The 19308-nt window shown below is 34.0% G+C and overlaps 1 protein-coding gene and 1 long non-coding RNA gene across 5 annotated transcripts in view; both read left to right on the top strand.

Annotated features, from left to right (window-relative positions):
- The window catches only part of PRKD1 (protein kinase D1), a 332060-nt gene that overhangs the window by 254609 nt on the left and 58143 nt on the right, over positions 1–19308 (top strand). For 2 of the 4 annotated variants that reach the window (XM_043555954.1, XM_043555956.1), the window contains exon 5: positions 9852–9875. The exons of the other annotated variants lie outside the window; for them this stretch is intronic. In XM_043555954.1, the coding sequence (XP_043411889.1) occupies positions 9852–9875 (24 nt within the window). The remainder of the gene's footprint in view (positions 1–9851; positions 9876–19308) is intronic. 4 annotated transcript variants of the gene reach the window in all.
- LOC122468979 lies at positions 13338–18976 on the top strand. The gene is made up of 2 exons (XR_006293360.1): positions 13338–15866; positions 15899–18976. It is a non-coding gene; the product is annotated as an uncharacterized LOC122468979 (long non-coding RNA).

Genomic DNA, 19308 nt, shown 5'->3' with positions numbered 1-19308 from the left:
TATGAAAATAATGAAAGTCTTTAATTTGTTGGCAATACTGGCATACATTCCAGGGTATTGTCAGGGTGACACAGATTGACAAATGCTATGAGAACAATAGCACTCAAATGCTTTAAGTATTTCCATTAGCTCTAAACACTTTTGTGGATAGGACTTAAATATTTTTTAAGAAATTTAAATTCGAATTTTCCAAACATTCACAACCAAGTAAAAATTGTGGTAATTATGTGAATTATTTAAAATAGAAAAATAGGCGAACAATGTGAGGCCTTAAATTTCCCGTATTTACTCCCTCCCCTAAAGACTTTTTAGTAATCTAGCTATTGTAAAAATCAATTGAAAAAAATTAAAAATTATTAAAACAGTAAGGTTAAATTCATCCCTCTTGATGTGGAGAAGGGCAATAAATTTTGAAGACATCTCTCAAAAGTTGTATTAGTCCCTTGTTTGGAAAATATTTTGTTGTGATCCTTATCACTTCAGTTTTGTTACAGCATGAACAAGACATATAATTCAAATGCATGCTCATTTTGGTAAATAGGAAAATGTCATACTATTTTCCCATGACTAACTTAAAATTGAGAGTTTGTTGTGTTTTCAGTCTTTCATGAAGTGAGTCTTTTGGAGGAAGGCAAGTACTTAATCCTGCTGTTAACTAGAAGAATATATTATGTTTGGTAACTATTCAGAATGTATGTGTATCATTTTATATTATTCCATAATGTTGCATTAATTGGAACTAGTGATATTTTCATTGAAAGATGCTTAAATTAGGGCACCTGGTTTGGCTCAGTCGGTTAAGTGTCTGACTTTGGCTGAGCTCACGATTTCACACTTTGTGGGTTCAAGCCCCATGTTGGGCTCTCTGCTGTCAGTTCAGAGCCTGCTTCAGATCCTCTGTCCCCCTCTCTCTTTGCCCCTTCCTTACTCACACTTTCTCTCTCGCTCTCAAAAATAAACAGACATTAAAAAAAAAGGTGCTTAATTCAAACGCTATTTACTTTTTCAAATAACTCTCATGTCAGCTTCCCAATTCTAAAATTCCTTGATTTAGTTTGAATTTTTGTAAGTAGTGACTTTTCAAGTGCTAGCAGTTACTCTTGCTTTTAAGATAGTCACTGAGACTCATACTATTTATAGAACACTTACAAGTAAGTTTAAGAAACAAAATTGTAAATTAATTATATATTGTTTTCAAATTCTTTAAAAATTATTTAACATCCCACAATGAATCTAAAGCTTTAAAGCCTTTCATTATTACAATAAATTAGGTGATTAATGCTAAAGATTCTTCTTTTAGATCTTTCTCAACTTTTTATAATATGTACATATACACACAAATACATGTATATACATATATACACAGACATGCATATATATACTTCAAAACATCACATATAATTTACATGTTATAAGTATAAATTAAATTACATATTTAAATTATTTACATGCATATATTTAGAAATATATACCATTTACATATAAATATAATTTAGGTTACCTATCTATAGACTATAATACAAGTTTTTAAATCAAATTATTTAATTGCTTTATTTAGCCAAATTAAATTATTTCATCATTTGAATTAGTTGATCACAAGTTATGTTTTACATGAAATGTTGAAACTTACTACTGCTTTATTGCTGAATGGAAATTTTTATAGTAGAATGCTTAAAATGTTTTTTTAATATATATTTTTAAAAATCAAATTTCAACGATGTCTGTCAAGAATGCTGGTATAATTGTGATCAAATCAGATATTTGTGAGGTGAGAAAATATTGGGGCCATAAAATACTTTGAAAAATGTTGTTATCCTAAACTTTCATAAACTTGTGTAAAATGCCCAACGGGTAGCCATTAAATAAGAAATGCCCGTGGAAATAATGTTTGTGATACTATTTGACATCCTGGCTCTGAAAGTCATGTTTTACATGTGTCAAAGCTTTTTGTGCCTTCATAGGATACCTCTTTGTCTTTTGTTTTATCCAATACCTGAGAAAGGAAGAAATACTGGCCTGCTTTGAGGAGGGCACGTATTTTCCAGTTGCCTTGGATCATGGTCATGCCTTGGCTACTTACTTTATGTAGGAACAAAGCCACCCCACTGTACCCAGGCATGTTGGAGTACAGTGAATATGTCCCTCTTTATCCCTGGGCAAGGCAGAAAAGGTCAGTAATTACAGTTTAAAATTTAGAGTAAATGCGTAATCAAAAGAAATATTATGTCAATAGTAGTAAAACCTTTTAGTTCTGTATACCATAAGGGATATTTTTCCATTTCCAAAAAAGATGATGACCAAGATAAAGATGACATTGCTTATTAATCTCATTATATCACCCTTATTGCAAGCCTGCCATGACAAGTGTATAGATTTTCTCTCAAATGTAAGAAAATGTTTCTCCTATCCATGCTTGATGACTTATTTTGACTATAAAATCACCATTTCACATACAGATTAACACACTGATAATTCTATTAATTTATTCATTTTTGGCACCTAAATTGAATCTCAGATTTCCATAATGCCACTAAGATAGAAAACGAGCATAACAACATAAATCATATGATAGGCTTTCTAGATAGATAGATCTATCTAGATCTATCTAGATCTATCTAGATCATATGATAGATCTATCATCAATTTTGGCAGTAAACGGTGTTCATTATACCAACCATAAAGCAGTCCATCTTTTAAGAAGACCCAAAATGAAGTCAATTTATGGTATAACAGCTCAGCAGGGGTGTATACCTCTCTGCACACCATCACCAGCATTAGAAGGAAATGAGAAAAACTCAGTAGGTCCTTGAGTAGGATACATTAATATGTTGTATTATATTATTGTATTATATATGTTATGTATTCTATGTATTATATATATATTATATATATTATGTATGATGTGTATTATATATATTATATATTATGTATATATATGTATCATATATATTATATTATATATATAGTATATGTTATATACTATAAGTATACTTATTAAGACCATATTAATTTTATAGTCTTAAGAAAATTGCAAAAGAGAAGTCAGGATTAAATAATCCTATCATTTCTCTATGCTTTATTCATCTTTTTATTTTTATTTACAAATGTTCTTGTAGTATTTGGGAAAAATCAAAATCAGTTGAAACTGTGTTATACAAGACTTAATCTTAGGCAAAAAGTGAAATAATCTCTTTCAGAACTTCTGCTCCTAGCTATGAAGAAGCTTGTATCTATCTGATCAACTGTTCTACAAGGGACAATTATACAAGCTGAATAAAATATAACAGAAGAGAACAGAACAAAATATTTGGAGGTGCCCAAAAGCAACCAAAGCAATTAGGATTTAAGGGACCAATGTCTTAGAAGGAAATCGCAGAGAGATCAGTGCACAGGATGGCCCCCACAACAAAGTGGCACCAAATGTCAGTCATGCTGGCGTTGAGAACTCCTGAGGTAGAACCCAGCTGGAAAATTTCCGAACATATTATAAAGAGACTGTTAAGACAGTGTAGATTATACAAGGTCTGAGTATCAAAAAATAATGTGGTGTTATGCAACAACAGAACAATAAACCAATCAAACAGAACAAAGAGAGTTGAGAAACTACGTATATAGACAAAGCCAACTGATTTCTGACAAGAATATCACTGCTATGAAAAAAGGCTGATCTTTTCAACAAATATTTCTAGGACCAATTGGATATCTGTATGGAAAACATGAATCTTGATCCTACCTTATACCACATACAAAATCAATGGTGCATTGGGTGCATTGGGAGCTTCTAGGAGCTAACAGAGAAGGGTATCTACAAGTACTTGGAGTTGGGAAGACCTTTTTAAACAGGACTCACATCACTGATGTCAAAGGGAAAAAGTGATAAATTAGACATCTTTAAAATTCAGAAATTGTTTGCAGCAAAAAATACCATTGAACGGAAAGCAAGTCACTGAATGGAAGAAGATATTTTCAACATATGTATATTAAAAATTTTTTTTAACGTTTTTATTTATTTTTGGGACAAAGAGAGACAGAGCATGAACGGGGGAGGGGCAGAGAGAGAGGGAGACACAGAATCCGAAACAGGCTCCAGGCTCTGAGCCATCAGCCCAGAGCCTGATGCGGGGCTCGAGCTCACAGACCGCGAGATCGTGACCTGGCTGAAGTCGGACGCTTAACCAATTGCGCCACCCAGGCGCCCCTCAACATATGTATATTATAAAAGATGCATATATGTAAATATATAAGGAATATATAAAGAACATCTATAAAAATTTAGAAGACAGACAACCCCATTTAAGGTATAGGCAAAAATATTTGTTTTAACAGCACTTTATAAAAGAACATAATCAATAAACATAAAAATGTCCTTTGCATCATTAGTTATCAAGGAGTCTAAAGTTAATCTACAGTGAAATATCTCTATACCAGAATGTCTAACATTAAAAATAAAACTGATAATAACAAGTATCGATGAAGATATTAAGCAACTGGAACTCTCATACACTACTACTGTGAATATAAATTGGTTCAACAACTTTGGAAAAATGGTTGGCATTTATCTGCTATATCTGAACATATGAGTAACATTTGAATCCACAATTCTACTCCTTGGTTTATATTCAGCAGAAATGTGTATAGGCATATATAGAAAGATATGTACAAGCATTTTTTTTTATTTCTTGCTTTTTCATTTTTTTAGACCTCATTTTTTCGAGCAGTTTTAGGTTCTCAGCAAAATTGAAAAGAAGGTACAAAGATTTCCCATATACCACCTGCCCCAACCCGTGCATTGTTTAACCCCCACCTCCCCGCCCCTGTTACCAGCATTACTTGCCAGAGCAGTAGTTTTGTTAATACTGATGAGTCTACACTGACACGTCATAATCACCTAAAGTCCCATTTTAGGGTTCAGCCTTGTACATTCTGTGGATTTGGGCAAATGTATAATGATGTATTCATCATTATGGTATCATACAAAGTGTTTTCACTGCCCTAAAAATCCTCTGTGCTCCAGCTGTTTTCCCTCTTCCCTTTCACCCAGTCCTGCTAACCAGTGATCTTTTTACTTTCTCCATAGCTTTGCCTTTTCCAGAATGTCTTCTAGTTGGAATCTTACAGTATGTACCCTTTCCAGGTTGGGTTCTTTTACTTAGTAATATGCATTTAAGTTTCCTCCATATCTTTTCATGGCCTGACAACTCTTTCCTCTTAGCATGGAATAATATGCATTGTCTAGGTGTCCACAGTTTGTTTATCCGCAGGACATCTTGGCTGCCTCCAATTTTGAGCAGTTATGAATAGGCTACTATAAACATCCATGTACAGGTTTTTATGTAGTCAAAAGCTTTTTTTAACTCTTCTGAGTATCATAAAGTTTGATTGCTAGATTATAAGGTAAGAGTATGTTAGGTTTTTTAAGAAACCATGAAACTGTCTTCAAAGTGGCTGTACTATTTTGCATTCCCACCAGCAATGGATGAGAGTCCCTATTGCTCCTTGTCCTTATTAGCATTTGGTGTTACTAGTGTTCTGGATTTTGGCCATTCTGATAGGTATATGGTGGTATTTCATTGTTTTAATTTGCATTTTCCTGATGACATATGATGTAGAGCTTCTTTCATATGCTTATTTGCTGTCTGCTTATAACTTCTTTTGTTGTTGCTTAAATATTTTTGTTTTTAAGTAATATCCATACCCAATGTGGGCCTCCAATTTAAAATCCCAAGATCAGGAGTCTCATGCTCTACTGACTGAGCCACCCAGGCACTGTCTTCTTTAGTGAGGTATCTTTTAAGGTTTTTGGCCCATTTTTAAAATTAAGTTGTTTTCTTATTGTTGAGTTTTAAGAGTTCTTTGTATATTTTAGATAATAATCCTTTATTAGATCTAACTTTTGCAAATATTTTACAAATATTTCCTCCCAGTCTGTGTCTTGTCTTCTAATTCTCTTAGCAATGTGTTTTGCAGAACAGAAGTATTTTTTTTAATTTTAATGAAGTTCAGTTTATCAGATGTTTCTTTCATGAATTGTGCCTTTGATTTTATTTCTAAAAAGCTATCACCATATCCAAAGCCATGTAGGTTTTTATCCTATGTTATCTTCTAGGAATGTCATAGTATTGTACTTTACATTAAGGTCTGTGGTCCATTTAGAGTTAATTTTTACTAAAGTATGTAAGGTATGTATCTACATTAATTTTTTGCATGTTAATGTTTAGTTCTTCTAGTGCCATTTGTTGAGGAATCTTTGTATATTGTATTGCCTTTGTTTTTTTGTCAGAGATCAGTTGATATTTATGAAGGTCTGTTTTGGGGCACACTAATCTGATACATTGATCTATTTGTCTCTTCTTTCTTTTTTTTAAGATTTTATTTTTATTTTTATTATTTTATTTATTTTTTTAAATTTACATCCAAATTAGCATATAGTGCAATAATGATTTCAGGTGGAATCCAGTGATTTATCCCCTGTAGTAACACCCAGTGCTCACCCCAACAAGTGTCCTTAATGCCCCTTACCCATTTAGCCCACCCCCCAAAAAAACCCCTCCAGCAACCCTCTGCTTGTTCTCTGTATTTCATAGTCTCTTATGGTTTGTCCCCCTCCCTATTTTTATATTATTTTTGCTTTCCTTCCCTTACGTTCTCTGTTTTGTATCTTAAATTCCACATATGAGTGAAGTCATATGATACTTGTCTCTTCTTCACCAGTAACACACTGTTTTGATTATTGTAGCTTTATAGTAAGTCTTGAAGTCAGGTAGCGTCAGTCCTCCAATTCTGTTCTTTTCCTTCAATATTATGTTGGCTATTCTGGTTTTTTTTCCTGTCCTCCTAAATTTTAGAATCCGTTTATTGACATCCATAAAATAAGTTGTTAGGATTTTTATTGGGATTGCATTAAATCTATAGATCAAGTTGAGAAGATCTGACAGCTTGACAATATTAAATTTTCCTGTCCATGAACATGGAATGTTTCTCCATCATTTAGTTCTTATTTTACTTCTTTCATCAAATTTTTATAGTTTTCCTCAAGCAGATCTTATACATAACTGGTTAGATTTATACCCAAGTATTTTATTTTGAGGGGGTGCCAATGTGAATGATATTGTTGGAAGCATGTTTGTAACTTTATTCATAATAGCTAAAAGCTAGAAACAAAAAAAATCATGAGTTATAAAGTTATTAGGTTTCTTCATCACAGGTCATGTGAGAAATAAAATATTATATCAGAATAATTAATAGTTAATTTTTTCTGAAATTCCTATCAGTTAATGAAAATGGGGTACAGGAATTATATTATTTAATAATGGGAAACAGCTTCTTTGGGTGCTAAATGAAAAGTAGTATGCCACATTATCCTAATATGCCTATTATTTGCATAGTTAACATTGTTTTCTACAGTAGTTTTCATTACAGATGAAAAACTGTAATTCTTGTGATCTTCCTTCAAGGGAAACAAAAATAAAAACAAAACTATAGTATAATATTACAATCAACTACTAAAGTAATAGGTGGCTCTATCTTTTATCTTTATCACCAGACATTTCTGGTGATTCTAACTTGCTAGCAAGGGGGAAAGAGCTGTGTGTTCCCAAAATATTTTCTTCAAAGTAATGGCCCTATCAAATATTCTGCAAAAAAAAACCATTTCCTGATCAAATGATCACTGGAAAGTGTTTCATGGTCTGTCTACGTATTGGACGTGGTAATATTTAGTAAGCATAATTATGGGCCTCAGAGTCTTGGGATAATGAAAACAGTGTTCCTATACTGACTCAAATATAGAACCCCTTTTTCTCGTAAAACCTGGGGATATCCTGGGGGGGGATACACTTTGAGAAATGGTGACTTAGAGGAATAAGTGAATGTATATTGCATAGATCATCTTCAAATATGAGCTGAGTAGCACTCAGCTAAAACTCAATTCTGATGAGAGCCCAGAGTAAAGGTATTCAGGGCTTTCAAATTGGAGGAAAATCATCAGCTTTATATATCAAATATATTTATGATAAGGATAATACCTTATTTTGGAAACTTGAGAAAGAGAAAGCTTTGCCACCTCTTATGACAATGTTCCATAAAACCACACACAAGCAGGGTTATATTTCCTTGTGGGGCCTAGGGCAGGCTGCCCCACAATGGGCCACTTTGATGCAAAGATTTTTTTTAGTTAAAAGCAATCAAAACCCAGGAGATGCAGGAAAAGCTCTCTGCCTCCCCTAAGAGTGCCTGAATTTACATTGGAAAGGAGAGCTTTAATGGGAAGCAACTATTAATAAAAACTCCCCCTTACCTAAGGAACTTATCTACAAGATGGGGCAACCTTGTTTTTCTAAACATCTCCTTTCACCTTCTTGCTAATGACCTTCTTCCCCTCCATATCCTCAGACCCTACTCCTCTCCTTAGCTCATATAACCTTCCTGTTGCCTCATTGTCTTTGGAATTTCATATCTATGCTGATTCCCTGTGCATACACCTATTAAATTTGATTTTCTTGTGTTAATCTGTCTCATGTCAATTTGCTTCTAAGTCTAGATAGAGGGACCATAGGGCAAAGGAAGGTCTTCCTACCCGACATCCTCAAAAGTCATGTTTGGATATGTTCACATGGGCAGTTGTTTACCCTGAATTCTGCACATGCTTCATGTCAATCCAGAAATGTAGCAAGTATCAATGGGTAACAATTAATCTTGGCAGAACCTCTAAATGTACACCACTTCTCAATGTCTCTGATTGCAGATTGTACATTGCAGAATAGGATGGGGGTTCTGAGAACAACAGCCATGCATTTTTGTTAAGAAAAAGAGTCAGGTAGGGGCACCTGGGTGGCTCAGTTGGTTAAGTGGCCAACTTCGGCTCAGGTCATGATCTCGCGGTCTATGAATTTGAGCCCCGTGTCGGGCTCTGCGCTGACAGCTCAGAGCCTGGAGCCTGTTTCAGATTCTGTGTCTCCCTCTCTCTGACCCTCCCCCATTCATACTCTGTCTTCCTCTGTCTCAAAAATAAATAAACGTTAAAAAAAATTAAAAAAAAACAAAAAACAAAAAGAGTCAGGTCTATTTTAGCTTTGATTTGGGATAGAAAGAATATGATATTCAGTATAAATATAGATATGTATTGTCCACTTAACCAAGAGGTTTCTTTCATTTTTCATTGATACTCTTTTTAAAAAAATTTTTTCAGAATAATCTTTCTACTTTGATTTATACTTCAACCTTGAGCGAAATCAGACATAAAACAGTAATATGCAACAAAGACTGTAAAATGAGCAAAGAATCAACTGTAGGTATATTTCTCTCACTAAAACTCTAACCCACTGTTGGACTTTCCAGGTTTGTAAACTACTAATACTGATTATTCATCAGCTTATTCTTGCCTGCAGGCAGATAACAACTACGTAACATTTGATTACTTTGATGACCTTTTTCATTCTTTTGCCATTGAGAGGATGAATTATTGTGAAGAAAATCTAATCTTTCACGTAAAGGTCAAAAATGCTTCATTCTGACTATAATTTATTTTCAACAAGGTGAAAGAGCTGTCTTTCATCATTGACACCGTAACAAGTAGATTTTTTTTAACCTCTACCAACTCTTAACTGTAAACTGTGTTTTTGCCGTCTTGACTTAGTGTCTATAGTTCCATTTAAATGTTAAAACTTATTTCTAACTCAGGTGTGTTTGTGGCCATAAAGACTGATTAGTGTAACATTTTGCTTGAAAATGCACCTGTATAAAACATTATTGATAACATGCATCGCTTTCTTCAAATAACATCATTTTCTTGTCTTTCTTCCCTTTTTTCTGCACCTTTGCCTGCTTTTTGCCCTTACAACTTCATGTTTCAGTCTCCTGTGAGTCCTGGCTTTGAGGTAGGTACTAATTCTACCTGGCAATAGGAATATGCTTCACCATCTTTTGTAAAACAACATGATACTAATAGGTTGACCTCAGACAATTATTGGTATTGACCCTATGAGAATAATCAGATCAGAATTTGGCTCAGAATCCAGCCTATTGAACTGCAGAAACCCCATTGGTCTTTCTATGAAACTGACAAGATGGGATGAGAATAGAACAGAATACAGTCAGAACACACTTTACCCAGCAGCATGTTAACTGAAATGCATGCATATTGGAATTGTATCCTGAAGACAGGGTACCACAAAACCATGCAAGTTGAGGCCACCATCCCAATATGTTTATACACAGTTTTAGTTGGCATGGTAAAACATAAAACAAGGACTGCCTGAAGATGAATGTAACTTTTTAAAGAAAGGAGCTTTTAATTATTAATGTATTATCACAGTCTATTTAATTAGTTTTTAAAAAGATGGTATGCAAGTGGGTATATCGAGGTCTCAGTCCATGAAGAAATTATATTTGGAAAATTCACAAATTTCCTTCTTAGAGATTTTAAGTAAACCCCTCTCCAAAATAGGCTTTTTATTTATCTTAAGCAATTGATAGCCTGAATATGGAGGAAAGGCATTTAAATTAAATGTTAAAGCTGAGTATATAACAGTGCTTTTATTGTGATAACTTGTTTTGATGTATTGTGTTTATTAATATTTAGTTTTCCTTATTTCTGTACTTGTGGCAAATTGAGAGTTGACATTGTTATTTTTCTTTATGAGACTATGTTTCAAATACCATTATTAGTGTCCATTCTTACATGGTCTTGTTAAGGTAACTATAACAAAAGAAGCTAATGAAAACACAACCAGAACATGTATGAGGTTAAATAAAATTAAGAAATCAAGTTATCTTGATCCTTAGGATATAAAATGAAGAAATTTACTTCAATAATAATAAATTTGTATGTTTGGAAAAATCATCCTAGGGCACAACATTCCTTATATGTCTTTGTAAAATCTTCCTGGTATTATATTGCAATGATATATGATATTAATTTTCTTAATCTCTCCTACTGATTAGTTTTTCTTCTTTTTTTTTAATTTTAAACATTGCTGAAATAAGCCTCTTTGTGTTTTTTTGTTATACATTTATAAAAGTGTTAGTAGGTTTCTCGATCAGCATCTTTGAATGGATCTAGTAGATTATCTTCTTGGAAGCCAAATGGACTGAAAAATATATACAATTTTTTGCCAAATAGTTCTTCAAAAAGTTGTAAAAGTTTAAATTTATAACCCTGCTAACTACAGTGTATTAAAGTTTCTATTGCTTTATCTTCCCAACAATAGATTTGATTCCTATTTTAAACTTAAAAAAAATTTTTTTTACTAACTTGATAGGTAAAAAATCTCTATGCCTAAATATTATTTACTTATTGGAGGATAAATAGTTTTTCATATATTTATTGGCCATTTGTATTTTACCTATGGTTAATTACCTGTCTCTTCTTCTACTGAGTTGCTTATTGGTTGCTTAGAATCTTTATATATGATTAATTCTCTTTCTATTAATCTATGATGGAAGTATACTTTCAGTTTTATGTGTTTTTGACATCTTTTCCCACAGTTATTTTAACAGTGAGAGACATATTTTCATTCATTTTCTTACTATATAGAGACTGTTGAGAATAAATCAATATGGCCAAATTCAACATAATATTTTTGTCAAATGATTGAAGAGAATATTTTTTTTCCTGAAGTAAAGGAGCTTAAGTCAAGGTAGAAAATGAAGGAGAACGTAAGACATTGGTGTTCTTTGCAACCAGAGGATATAATTGATATAGCGTTTTTAAAGTACGTTAGGTCTTATAGAATTTTTTTTTAATTATTTAAAAACTTTATTGAAATTTTAAAAATTATTTTTAAATGTATATAAGGAAGTATTAACTATTATAGCTTTAAAGTTAAGGGACTCTTTAGAGAATTTATTTTTGCTGAAATTAAATGCTTCTAGTCTAGTGTTTTTGGTAACTCCTAATATTCAGACTGCTTTATAGAAATCATTAGGAAGTAAATTGCTCATTCCAGAAGCTTTTCCTGTGTTTGTCTTATATTCTCACTTTTTGCATCCTCTAGTTTTTATGAAAGTTAGACAATATTGATTTTAAGTTGTTATTAATATTAATGGTGCATATTTTCTAAATAATAATTTGGCATAAACTGCTGTTATTTTCATAAAGTTTACTGACTCACACTTAATTAAGACAAGCATTATATTAAAAGGAACTCTTGGCTGCATAGTTTCCTAGAAAATCTCCCCCAGAAATGACTCATTCAGTTACTGTTTTTGTTCATTTAAAAAAAAAAAAACAAAAAACAAAAAAAGGAAGACAAGAGAATACCAGTATTGCATTATCTATCTATAACTGCATATGATTCTGATACACTTTATAATAGCCGAGTTATATTATTTTCAAATGAGCAAATAATGAAAAAAACTATTTCTAACCCTGAATGAAACTATGATCATATTTCTGGCCAAATGAATATTTCCCAGGATATTTTCCAAAGTAGCAGAAGTCTATCAAGAAATAAGAGATTTTAATTGTTACTACTCTTGTGTTCTGGAGTTCCAGGAATTGTGGTGATTCATCTGAATTAAAAAGTCATTTTTCCATTTAAATATACACCACACCATCACATACATGCAGTACATTTGCCAGATATTTCAAGATTTCTTTTGATGATTGTGTAAACTATTTCTTCAGATTCAGCCCTGGGTAGTGTATATGTTCAATGAGGAAAGACATCCAAGAATTCTTCAAGCAGCACGTATGTCTGTACTTCCCGAAAGTTAGAAAAGTATGTGCAGGGGTGGGTTTGTCAGGAAGGAGGCCTTCAGTAAAATTAAGAGTGTGTGGTCTACTTGATGTGTTACTAATCAGCTGTTACCTGATTTCATTCAATGTGTCTGGCTTATTATATGTACATTATTAATTCATGCTCTGAACAAAAACTTCCAGATGTGTAACTCTAACTGTAAACACTGCATGAGAGTTCTTCATGAACTCCCCTGGAGGAGGGGGAATTTACCAGTTGCCCACACTTATAAACATATGGGTCTTGGGAACTAATAGGTCTTTAAAGCAGGCTCTAAAGGACCTATGTTCCCCTCAGAAAAGGGACCATGGCTTTCCTAACACTCCCTACAAGCCATGCCTTAAAACAGAAAACACTGCTCTCTACCTTAAGATGCAAAACAGCCCCCCACCCCATGTTATCAGTAACAGGCATTTGCTTAGTCTAATGTCATGCCAGACCTGAACAAATTTCAGTCCCTTCTAATTTACTTCCTGACCAATCATGTCTACTGAGGTCCTAGTGAGCTCTTAGCTGAGTACTATGGGGAAAAGAAAAAGAAAAAAAAAAGATTACTGTTCTCAGGAATGTTTCACCCCTCCCCTCCCCCAAAAAAAAGAATTGAAGGCTTGTCTAGAACAAATAATAATGAGGTGTGAAGAAAGTGGAATATTGGAATTGGTATTTTAAATTATACTTCCAGAAGCTTGAGAAATAATTCAGCTTCTAAAATATTTACCTGTGTTCTCAGAAATATTTAGCTACATGATTTTACTTGATTCATTAGGCATGGTTTTCTGATATCTGGTTCTGTTTGATCCAATGAATGCCTCTCTCCCTTCTCAAGAAGAATGGAAGTATTGCCATTTTAATCATTAATGCAAGATGAAACAATGTCCAGAAGTTATGAGCAAATATACATACTTCTTTCTCCAAATAGCCTAGTTTTTGGTGATTATTTCTCTTTAGCTGTACACTGAAAATATCACCGAGTGGTATAATTTTATTGAGGGTGTGCTTTCCTATATTTTTAAACTCAAAATTGATAAGGAAAAAGCCTTGTCTTATTCTTCTCTCTTTTTTAACTGAGTTACATTAAAATCTAATCTTTGATTCTACCATGTTATTTCAGATGCACATACATAGACACACGGTGCTATGCATTTACCATTCATTGTTATAGGTTAAGATTCTATAAAATACCATAAAATTATCTTTGTGAGCCCTTAAGTTACACTTACTTTTGAAGGGAGAGGCTCTAACCTTTGTAGCCTTGGATTGTGTTTATGGCGTGCTTTTCCAGCTTTTCCTTGGTGTCTTTAAGTCAGTAATCAATGGGACAGCCTCTTTCCAGATTATTTCATTCCATTCTCCTATGAGTTCATAGACCCAGACCACGCTCTTGTCAACTTAGGCAAGGTCAGATACTATGAGAATATACGTTCCTAACATTACTATTCTTGTTTTTTCCACATAATCTGTTTACCTTCTGATTCACTTTCTATGTGTAGACCAACTCTGACATTTGAAGCCCCAAAGCAGAAGCTGTTGACATCCAAAAGTATTTTCTTCTTCAGTGGAAATGCTCCTTTTTTATTGTGTAGCTTTAGAGTGCAAGGCATTAAGGTCACATTGACTTCAAGTAAAAAGAGAGGTAATCTTATGTTATGTCTCCCCTTTCTTCCAAGATCCCATGGATTTGTAGGATTTTGGTAACTGACATTTTGAAAGAACAGCACATGTAATTTGCAACCATTCTTGAACAGTTCTGGTGCTTTCCCTGCAAAGAGTGGATCACTTAAAGCAAATAGTAAGATTCCTTTACCCTTCATTTCTGTTTACCTAAAAAGAATGATGCAATAAAAAAGTTAATATAACTTTTAAGACTACTTTAGCACTCAGAAACTCCAGACCACCTGGAGTCTTTTTTAATAAGAGAGTATTTATGTTATTAGTGTGACAGCTTTCACAAATCGCAGCAAACATTAAGAAATGGATTCTCCGTTGTAAAATACAGCATTGGTCACCACTAAGCAAGGGCACACTTTTTTTTCCTGCCCTATAGCAACTCTTTTCAATGTTAAGAAAAGGTGTTGATTAGCTTTTATTTATGCTATACATATTTAGGGTATCCAGCTGAGGGGCCAGACTCATTTATCTGTCATACTTGGCAGGCAGTTCAAGGGAATCAGAATTGTAACAGAAGAGCACTGAACGATTGAGAGTCACCAAATGCTCTACCCTCCCTCTACTCAGTGAAGTGCAGGACATGGAAACATGAGTGTTTTCTGAATGACCCCCTTTTCCTCCACCATGGGGGTGTTTTATCTTTTCTTCAAACCTTCATATACATGGGCACTTACTCTGTGTGAGACAGTATTCCAGAAGTTGGTGATACAGTGTTGAACAAAACCATCAAGATTCTCTCCTCATGGCACTCACATTCTATGAAAAGAGACAATAAAAATACAATAAGCAAACAGGTAAATAAGACCATTGCAGGCTGCAGTAATGGCTCAGGAGGAGACAGGATGGTGTGCCAAAGAGTAAGAGAATGTGAATGGGGAGTGAGCAGTAAGTTAGATGGTCTGGAGGCCTCTTGGAGAAGGTGATATATGAACTGAAATCCAAAGAATAATGCAGAACCATGTATACAGAAAGACAGGAAGAGCACATATTGTGATAGTCCATAGTAACAGTTATGTTTTATCCAAAATTCTATTGGATTTAAAGTTACTGGGCACAGAGACTTATTTACTGGCCTTTCTATGTCTGGCAGCATCTGAATTGGGTTTTCAGGTAAGATTCACCCCAGGAAACACTTGCTAAATTAAATAGATCAATCTTGATGGCAGTAGGAGGAACTATCATAAGGTGGTATTCTGCACAGTTCTTTGAGTGATAGTCCAAAATGCTAGATGTTAAAACTTCTGAAATAAGGGATTAATGTTTGGTTGGATCTGTTTTCACACAGTTGTGCTTGTATCTTTTAAGTAGAACAGCACCTGAATAAGAAAGCAGGCAGACAACTGAGTGATGCTTATACAATAGAAGCTGTTTATTAAGTTAGTCATTTTGTGCTAGAAAACATGTACGACTCAGATGCTATCCTCTGAGCACAGACAATCTGGTTGAAAGTCTCTTCTGTAGGTCAAGGTTAAGAGATTCACAATATTCTGTAGGTCAAGGTTAAGAGATTCACAATATTTTTGCATTGCATTTTGGCATATAGAACATGTTATTACTTAATTATTCTCACTTTACCCCCAAGAATTGTACCATCGTGACTTAAGTGAAGAAAGTACTTCCTAGTTTTCTATTAGCATAAAACCAGGGAATGTGAAAACTGGGAGGAGCTAAGGAGAGAGGAATCATTATTTATCACCTGGAGTGAGACTCCATGAATTCATAGTTCTGCTACTGACAGACTGTGATCAGGAGCAAATGATGTAACTTCCCTATGATTCAGTTTACTAATTTGTAAAATGGGGATCATAACACTAGTGGCCATGGAGGGTCAATGAATTAATGCATGTAAAGTGCTATGAAAAGAGTTTGGCCCATATAATGGTTAAAGAAGGTGTTTTATGTCATTGTCTTGTTTAAAGGTCTCGGAATTCCCATGGGCCAGATTTAGTCCTCAAATGAGTTGACTGGCTGGCACAATGTTTCAGAATTTTTTCAGAGTTGCCAACACTTGGAAATAGAGTTACTTCATAAACAACTAGATTTTCTGCTTTGATTTTGAAAAACTAAGAGGTCAACCAACACTGGGCTCACATACTCACGTGGATTACTAATCCATGAGTTTGGCCATCCCTTTTATTCTGAACCTGTCCTCTCTAATTTCTTATATTGGCCACCATTCTCCATCGCATCTCTCATACTGACAGTCTATCCATTGCTTTTAACAACCTACAAGTATTGGAATTTACTGTCCCTCTCTTTCCAGAGCAGAAGAGTTCTGACAGATTTTGTATTTGCATTGGATATGGAAGCAGGGGTGAGGAACAGGCAGACACGTAGAGAGAGCAGTTGCAGTGAAAAGCATTCCTTAGCCAACTGTACTCTCTTAAAATTGAAACCCTGTAAAGCAGATATGTCAAAGTCACAACCCAGTTAATGTTACATTTAAAAGGAAGCTTACATAATAGTTTGTATCTTGAATATCTCTATTGAAATGTCGCATCCATTATCTCCTTGCAGTTACTTCTTGAAAACATTAATTCTGTTCAGTTCAAGCAATGTTTATTGTTTAGCATGTACCAGGCACTTCTTCCATTAACAGAGGACAAATATGATTAAGTCACTGTCCTTCTCTTAGGAGCTTATTGTCCAATGATTGAGACAAGTCAGAAAAAGATGTCAACGTGTATGCCAAAGTGTTGTCTTCTGTTTCTCTTTGACTCAAGGGGAGCTTAATGTCACCCCAAATCCATTCCCAATATGAGGCTGTGAAGTGAATTTTACTTAATAAATATAAATATTTTAAAACCACAGAGGTTTTCATTTGAGCCATGCATTTTGTAAAGTGGCTTTTATCTTCCAAAATCTTATGTTTGATTTTTACATAAATGGCAACAAGCAAACCACAAGGAAAGGCAACTTCCCACCCTCTGTTTTCCAGCTTTACTAATGAAGGGGACTCATTTTGAACCGCAAAGTAGAATATACCTTGTTGGGAAATGGTTTCAGAGTCCTGTTAAATGTTAAAGACATGCTGGCAGTTGGAGTTTCCATAATGTAATCTAAGCAGTCATTTCCTGGGAAGGTTCCAAACTTGCTGAGTCATTAATTTAGCATACCAGGTTACAGAACAAATTCAGCCTCTAGAAAAGCAGGGTATTTTATCCATGTAAGTAGGTGTTCAACACATACAGTTTTTACTTTGGCTGTAATTTCAAATGAATACAGTTAGCATAAGAATACTATAGGCACTTCACAAAACTTAAAATAATTAATCTCTGTAACCTTTATGTAATCTCTAATACTGGCTTTAAAACTCAGCTTTCATCATTTTTCTGCTCTCCTGTTCTCTTCTGTCCATGATGTGATATATCACTGAAAACAGAAATGAAGTCTTTATACTTTGTATGAAGTATAATTTGCCAAGTCAAGTCATTTCCATACACACACACCCCAATACCATACTTTGCAGTTATCTTGGGGCTCTCACAAAGGTTTCACACCTGTAACTTGATCTAAACTCCTCCAGTCTAGAAAAGAACAGTTCATAATATCAAGAGCTGATGTGGAAATGTAAGTTTTTAGAAGTACCCCCTCCTGCATGTGCTTGCCATAATTTAGGGAACTTGAGATCTGTTCTGTGAGTTCTGAGCCATGTTTTTCTCTGAACATAATAGTGAAGCAGAATGAAACAAAATGTAGCTGTGCCCTTTCCAGAGCATTTCACCTTTTCTCCCTTTTCCCATAAAAAACGATCATTCAGCAGGTTGCTCGGGTTCACCAAATACATGCTGCCAAACTGGAACAGCAAGTAACAGTGGAAATTAATTTAAACACCATTTAGTTTACCTAGTAAAATCTTCACTAGTGTTGATAGGTAAGGAAGAATTTTCTCTTTACTGAAGTTAACTTTAAAGAAAGATCTTATTTAAAATTCTAAGGGACTGTGCACATTACAATTCTACAAATAAGTAAAAAGAATAAAATGAAGTAAGTTAAGGAAAAAGTAAAACAATACTATTTCTCTTTATTTTAGATGATAACGTGTCATATGCACAAAAGCCTGGTTGTTTAAGTCAACATTACCCTTTACTTTGACTCACCACGAAGTCTAATCATGTTGAAGTTCTCGTAAAGACCAAGTTAGCTGGCTTTAGATCAATGAGAATTTGTTAAGCATCTGTTTTCTTTACCATTACCAATTTCTAAATCTTGCCTACTCTGTAACTTGATGCAACAAACAAAATACTGTAATTATGGCTTTCCAGTCTATATACCTTCAAATAAAACTTAACCTAATAATTAAAATGACATTTTTTGGCTTAAAATAGTAACTGAATATTAATTACTAATGAAAAATGTATTGCTGTTCTGAAAATCCTTAAGAGTGTTTGGTTTGTGTTCACATCATTAGAAATAGTTTCAAAGGGATTATTAACAAGATTACAGAAATGTTAGTTCTTAAACATTTCCATAAACTATGATAAATGTGTGTTACAGGGCATGGCTTTATTTCATAGGCTTTTTGTTTTATAATCTGTTACGTATCAATAAAGGCCTTGTTTTGCATTTTGGTTGAAGAGTGGATAAATATCTCATAAGCATTTACAAAATTATCAAATAGTGACCCCATCTTCCTTTTTTGTCTTGGCTGAGATTTGCGTCCTTGTAGGGAAAAGCACGCGTGCGTGTGTGTGTGTGTGTGTGTGTGTGTATGTGTGTGTGTGCACTCCAAAAACATAGAATATAATTGTACAAATGAAACTTCTGAAGGCCTTCCCATTCTCCCTTTCCCAGAGTGTTTGTTATCTAGTAAAATTAAACAACATAAGCTCCTGGGTCATGATGCTAACTGATTTTAATTTTAAAATGTCATGAATACCAGGAGGGCACTCTTTATTAATAC

The sequence above is a fragment of the Prionailurus bengalensis genome, chromosome B3, assembly GCF_016509475.1.
Source record: "Prionailurus bengalensis isolate Pbe53 chromosome B3, Fcat_Pben_1.1_paternal_pri, whole genome shotgun sequence".
NCBI classification, from domain to species: Eukaryota; Metazoa; Chordata; class Mammalia; order Carnivora; family Felidae; genus Prionailurus; species Prionailurus bengalensis.
Note: the sequence above shows the minus strand (reverse complement) of the source record. Positions and strands in the feature narration are given on the sequence as shown.